Below are 7,495 nucleotides of genomic sequence, written 5' to 3'. Positions count from 1 at the left end.
CCAATTTGACTGTAAACATGTGCAATTATGATTATGGAAGTGTTTTTAATAGGAAATAAACATGTCTATGGAGAGAAATTAATATGATTTACAGAGAAAACGCTGCTGAATTTTTGATAAAATTAATTAATTAAAATAAAAAGATAATTAATAGAATTATTAAAAATAAGATTAGAATTAGATATTAGATAGGATTATCACAAATAGGATAAGATTATTATAAATAGGATTTGGCATTAGATATTAGGCGAATTAGGATTGTAATTATTTTTAAATTTTGTTTATATATGAATTATAGATTATGTGCTCAAATAGCCATTCAGAGGAAAATTAGTAAATTAAGTGAAAAGCTATAATTCAGGTTCATCTATAGAATTCAGAAATAGATAATGATAGTTGGATTTTTGTGATATTTATAAATCTGATTTATATAACTAGATATATGATATACACTTATTTATATGGCTTGAACTATCACATCTTGAATGTTGGGTATTGATTTAGTAATAGAAACAAATAATATATTATCTTTTGGACAACATTCAATATGCACATGCCTCTGGGCATATACTGGGTGATCGCCTTTGGGGACATTGTCTGCGCATATATGACTAAAGTTTGCACTTTAAACTCCCAGGTAGACATCTTTGCTCCCATTGCTACCGAGATTATCGAGGTACATCTATTGATGTGTATTGAATTTTTATTGTTGATGTTTTGATAATTTTGTTGTAGAGATCAATTAATAATTATCAGATTTTATCACCGATATTTGTTCAACTAGTTATCAATTTTCATATTATATTTATATAGTACGAATTATGATATTAAGCTTCTTATCATCTCCCTCTTGTTATTTATTTATTTTCTCACTAAATTTTTACTTACTTTTTTTTCTACCCATTAGTATTATATAGGATGTCTAAGAGTTGGATCAGAATAAAAGTCATCGTGGTTAGAGCTTTGCTGTAATACCAAGAAATATTTAGAAAAATATATATAAATAATAAAATAAAATAATTGTCACGATTCCATACGTGAGCCCGTGACCGGCACTAGGGAATAGGTAGGCGTAAGGCCACCAAATTCCGTAGTAAACCTGATACTCACTAACTCAATTAAATCTCATATAATATTATTGATGCTACAATTGCCTTAACAGTTAAATTTTACATAATTAATTCGGTCTACCAGAAAAATTAGGCGAGACCTAAAACTACAGAAAATTTCATATGATACATCTACTATTACTACTAAGGAGAATCTAAGATTTTCCCAAATTAACGTACCAAATCAAATACACCACCCGATGATAAAGGAGTCGGTTACTAGATAAGAGTTGCGGGAAGACTAACAGTCACGGATCTGAAAAACAGTAAAATTAAGACTGTTAGTCTCGAGAGTGAGTTAAAATCGTATATCCAAAAACCTTTACATATACTTCAATCATACATTTATTTAATTTGAAATAAACACAAGTCATGTAAAAACATACGTATCATGCCATGCTTAAATAAAATAATTTTTCACACACCTAACAAGATAGAAAACTTCAGTAGAACCCTAATTCTAACACTAATATTTGATTAATCTTAGCGCTAACATCTTGACTAACCTCAACTCTAACATCTCGACTCTCTTATTCCAACAGAATTGGCGCCCAGAGAGCGAAGCTCGATCAGGGACCTTACCTTCAGTCCGGTCACTTGTCTTAGCCTTTCGGCTCACTTAATCCAACAGGTTTGGCGCCCAGAGAGCAACCTCGATCAGGGTCCTTACCTCCAGCCTGAACACTTAATTTCCAACTAAGCCGGCGCCCAGAGAGCAAGCTCGATCAGGGACCTTACCTCCGGCAAACAAACTCTACTAAGCCTAGAGAGTGATGCTCGACGAGGGCAAGTCCTAAACTTTCTTTTTTAAAAATTACTCATTTACCCTTTTTCCGTCACTCTCGGACCTTTACCGGTATACTCATCAAACTAATGTGTTCTACTGCCATCCTATCCCTTGTCATCATGCAATAATAAAATCAATGATAAAGGAAATGATATATAAATGAATAGTAATCAAAAGCATGATACAAATGAATAATAATTAAATGAATAATAATTAAATGAATAATAATTAAATGAATAATTACAAATCAAAAATTCATGCATGACACGTGCATAATCTATATATGACTTTAACTCACAACTTTGGTGACCTCCTAGCTCTGCTCCTGTGCCTCGGTTGGAGCGAGCCGAACAAATGGATTATCTAATCACGGCAAATAATTTATCAAAAAGGCTGAACAATTGATAATTAACCCTAGGTCTAGATTCCTAGGACTGACTGTCTAAAATCTCGACTCGGGTAATTTCTATTGAAAATTTGGTAGAACCTCTCCTATAACATGGATATTTACCCCTCGTAAAACGGATCTAGGACCTGCCAGAAAAATACTTCAAATATCCAACAATTTAATATAACGGGAGTCGGGTCCTCAAGACTTCACTATTTTTCTCTGACTCCGCTACACAGCACAAAACGCGACTATGGCAGACAACCCGACAAACACATATTTTAACTCACAATTATTATCTAATACTCAACACAATCAATAAGCACAAATTAAATCAAGGAATTCCAAAATCAACGGGCCAGAGAAAATTATCGAGACGCTTGATCGCTCGATCGACTCGCCTCCAGCCGTCGGAGTCTGATCGACTATCCGAACATACCATCGGACTCGAAATGACGCGCTGATGACAATTCCTACTTTCAACCATTGATTTGTAAACAAAGTTTGATCGCCACGAAACCGGTGTCATTATAAAAATAGTTTACTCGCATGGAACTGAAGTTAAACCATGTTTTACTGGAATTCTTCTACAAGAGTTAACACAACTTAGCCCCACTAATTGCATATAAAAGAAGTCTTTCAGCTCATAATTAACAATGGATTTATATTGTAGGAATCCTTTTGCAGGAGATAATATTATTATATAAGATAAAACTACACATAATGAATTCATTGTATGAATATATAGTTATATAACTATTATTCATGAAATTAAATAATCACTTAAATCATTTCTTTTTATATTTTTATGAAAATTTAATTAATTATTAAAATATTATTTATATATTATTTTTCAATTATATATTATTGGCAAAGATAATGATTACATAGAGATTCATGCTAGATAGAAGTCCAGACTCCATATAATAATTCTTAGATTTGAATTTACCTTCGTAGAAAAGTTCTATTTTGTATAATAATATCTTTCTATTTTGTATTAGAATATCTTTCTAGCTGGAGTAGAAACTGGAGCATCAGTCTTGGAATGGACTATGGCAGAACTTATTAAAAATCCTAGAGTGATGAAGAAAGCACAAGAAGAAGTAAGAAATTGCATTCGGTGTGAAAGAAGAGTATCTGAAAATAAAATTGAAAAGCTTGAATATTTAAAAATGGTCCTTAAAGAAGCCTTGAGATTACACCCATCATGCTCACTGCTAGGTCCAAGAGAAACTATATCGCAATTCAGTATCAATGGCTAGGGCTGAGCACGGATTGGTCCAATTCGGTTATTTATAAATCACCAGCACCATACCAAACCTCGGTTATTTTAAAATTGAAGGTACCGGTACCGTACCAAACATAAAAGGATCCAATACCGTATTGTACCAATTTTACGGTTCAATACAGTTCGGCTCGGTGTTATTTTTGGTTCTAAAAAATTTAAAAAATATAACTTTAATCTCATCTTTAATTAAATACATGTAGAGAAAATATGATTACCAACCTAAAAAAAGTAGCATGAAAATCTGAATCAAAATTACAATCACATTCTTGAACAACCTGTTTCGCAATTCAGTCACTTGCAAATACAATAATTCATTCAATATTCAAATACAAACCATTAAAATATATATTACTGCTATCATAAAAATATTTTACAGATAATCATTAAAATAAATAAATTTACAAACTTTATGTAGCACTAAAATAAATGTCCAAATATAGCAAAGGAATGTTATTATCTCCCCTCAAAATTAACACTCCACATTTAATCTTGGCATAAGGGACTCACCAATCTCAAGATCTTGAATAATTCTACAATAAAAGTAAAAGATTACGTCAATAAGACTTAACAGCATCAACAATAAACAAATATATGTAAGAAGTAAAAAAATGTTACCTGACTCTATGCTTTCAATATCCTTTATTGATTCTTCTAGTTGGATAGGTTTATTTGAACTTCTAAGCCAATCGTGACAACAAATGAGGACCTCCGCTGTTGTAGGAAGTAAAGAACTTCTATATTGTTAAAAGATGTTCTGACAATTTTTTTCTCAAGTTTTGTTTGATCATTTTCAAAAAATAAAATCAAATTTATAAATATAATTTAATATATTTTTTATATTTTAATATTAATTTATAATATTTTAAAAGTTAATAAATTAATTATTTCTAAATATTTAATTTTTTAAGTTTTATTAGTATAATAATATAAAAATTATTTTTATAATATTTATTTCTTAATTTTAATATTTATATAAATTAATACTTTTAGTATAATTAATATTATTATTCTTAAAATAAAAATATTATATAATTAAAAATTAATTTATTAATAAATATAGTGTAAATAATATTATATTCATATAATAATATCTTTTTATAAATCTTACTAATTTATATAACTTTTTATTAAATTAAGTAATTTTTTAATTAACTTGTCAAAAATTTCTAGATAGTAAATAAATTTTAAATCTAGTATTATAGTATGTATACTAGATTACTAGTATCAATATACTATGTGACATATTAATATATAACTTATATTTTTTATAGAGTATAAAATATATTATAATCTTATAGTTATTTTTAATATGTATTATTTTTTATATTTCGATAGCAATTGCTTGAATTATATAAATGATAAATATAAAATAATTTTTTATAGAGTATATGTATTATTTTTTTAATATATGTATTATTTATATAATATAAATAATATTTATAAATATATGTAAAAAATTCGGTTCTCACTGTTTGGTCCGGATCACAGAGCGGATCGGTTTTGGTGATTCTGATGCGGATTTTACTAAAGAACCCGATTACCATACCGTAATAGTAAAAAATTCGGATCAGTTCAATTCGATTATAAAAACTTTCAGTTCTTTTCGGTTCTGGTACTTTTCGGTACGGTTATTCGGTTCGGGCGGGAATCACCGAGATCCATGCTCAGCCCTATCAATGGCTATGATATTTATCCCAAAACTCGAATTCAAGTCAATGTATGGGCGACAGGAAGAGATCCAAGCATATGGAAAGATCCTGAAAACTTTTATCCTGAGAGATTTATAGATGGTCCTATTAATTACAAAGGGATGAATTATGAATTATTACCCTTTGGCAGTGGAAGGAGGGGCTATTCTGCCATCACTACGGGAATGGCTATTGTGGAATTAGCACTTGCGAATCTTTTATTCTGTTTTGATTGGGATTTGCCTTGTAATATGAAGGTGGAAGATATCAACATGGAAGAAGCAGGCGGTATTTCTATTCATAAGAAAGAACCTTTGTTGCTTGTGCCAACTGCATACGAACCCGTGTTAAGAAATTAATTATATAGTAGCAAGTTAATTATTGCTATTAAGTTTTGCTTTGTACATCAATAATTTAGACTAAATTATACCAATAATGGTTGATCTTATTTGTGAAAATGTTGTTACAAATATATGTACAAAAATATATTTTAGATATTAAAAGAATATCTAAAAGAGAAAAATAAATAAAAGAGTTTAGTTAAAAGACTACACATATCTTAATTAGTTAAAAGTGCAAAGTAAATCATATGGACGTTTATATTAAAAAGGATCAAATTTCTTATTTGCAACTAAATTCTTATCTAACTTTAAATTTAATAATAACAACAAATTTTTCAACTAGTTTAGGGCACAAAAAGATTTACCGGTGTTATCAAAATTAAAACTTAGTAACTATTAAGTTATAAATAAAAAAATTTAGTATATTTTGTTGCGAAATATAAAGTTTGATAAATACTCATATAATTTATCATATTAATGTCAATATAATAAAAAGATTATAGTAAAATTTACATAAATTAAAATCATAAATTATACTAATATGCTTTAGCTCGTCTTTATGGTTCCGAGGTTTTAAAATTACATATATATATATCATTTGTTTTATATGTTGATTTAGAATCTAACTTCTGGATTTATATTTGTTTTCTTCTTGATAACGTTTTTGCCATATATTGTAACAACCACGTTCAGACTCGGTCTAACTATTTAATTTTTTTTTCTTTTTCCTGCACTATGAAGCTTGGCAATGTGAAGCTCTCTATCTACTATGCCTTCTATTCTAATTCAACTTCTAAATATCTTGCATAACACTAGTGGGTGGAAAAAAATAAATTTTAATGAGAAAATAAACAAAAAAGAAGAGAGAACATACAAGAATTTAGATAAAATTTATACAATACAATATATAATCATTAGATATTTTTCTATTGGAAAAATACTACTAATATAATATATATATATATATATATATATATATATATATATATATATATTTAATCCAATAAATTTAGTTAGTCAAATGAAATTTTATAAAACTAAATAAATAGAAAATTACTTTGGTGCATATATCTCAAAACTAAATAAAGGATAATCACTATTTTCAAATCTGAAATCTATAAATTCATGTTCCAACCAATCAGGAAAAACATAACCAATAAATCTAGAATTTTACATCTCAAATATACAAAAAGCTTATCACACTTTACATAAGTCACTTAGTATTTATTTAAAGATCAAGACTAATTCAATATAATTTAATCAATCTTTTTATCTTCATCTAGCAAGAAAATTCCTCCTTTTGAAAAAAAAAATCAATAATAATATGATTATAAATCATTCAATTTAGAATAAAAATATTACTTTAATCACATAATAAATACATAATCTTATTATTAGTATTATTTAATTATTATTTTTTATTCTTTAGATATGGTATTACAACTCTACCACCTTTAAAAAATTTCATTCTTGAAATTTCAAGATTAGATTTGAGAAAATTAGTCACATGCAAAAACACCATGCTTCCACTGCCACTCCTGATCGCTAACAAGTATACCTGTTCATTGGCCTGGGTTTTATATTGAAATCCAAGCCCGGCCCAGTTCGGCTCGATGTCTAGTATAGTTACTAAAAATTAGTTTAAAATAAATATATCACAATCAGCACTCGAACCTGAAACCTTCTTCTTATAATTAATTGCCTTACACCACTTAGTTAACTATTATTTTTGCTTATAGTTTTGTTATTATTAATAATGTATAAATAAAAATAGAAAATCCTAAATTTACCTAAAATTTGGGACAATGAACGCATATGAGAAAATTTGGATGCATGATTTACCCAAGCCCGGCCCATGAACAAGTCTATTTACAAGTTTAATAGTCTGCCGGGT

General features: G+C 28.3%; 1 protein-coding gene across 1 annotated transcript; it reads left to right on the top strand.

Annotated features, from left to right (window-relative positions):
• The first annotated feature begins 553 nt into the window (after positions 1 to 553).
• LOC107261584 (cytochrome P450 71B34) lies at positions 554 to 5,619 on the top strand. Its single transcript, XM_048373562.1, has 4 exons — positions 554 to 676; positions 3,286 to 3,524; positions 3,864 to 3,869; positions 5,241 to 5,619. The coding sequence occupies exons 1-4, from the start codon at positions 554 to 556 to the stop codon at positions 5,617 to 5,619; spliced, it is 747 nt and encodes a 248-aa protein (XP_048229519.1).
• Positions 5,620 to 7,495: the final 1,876 nt, after the last annotated feature.

The sequence above is a fragment of the Ricinus communis genome, chromosome 1, assembly GCF_019578655.1.
Source record: "Ricinus communis isolate WT05 ecotype wild-type chromosome 1, ASM1957865v1, whole genome shotgun sequence".
NCBI lineage: Eukaryota > Viridiplantae > Streptophyta > Magnoliopsida > Malpighiales > Euphorbiaceae > Ricinus > Ricinus communis.
This window is presented reverse-complemented; position numbering and strand designations above follow the sequence as displayed.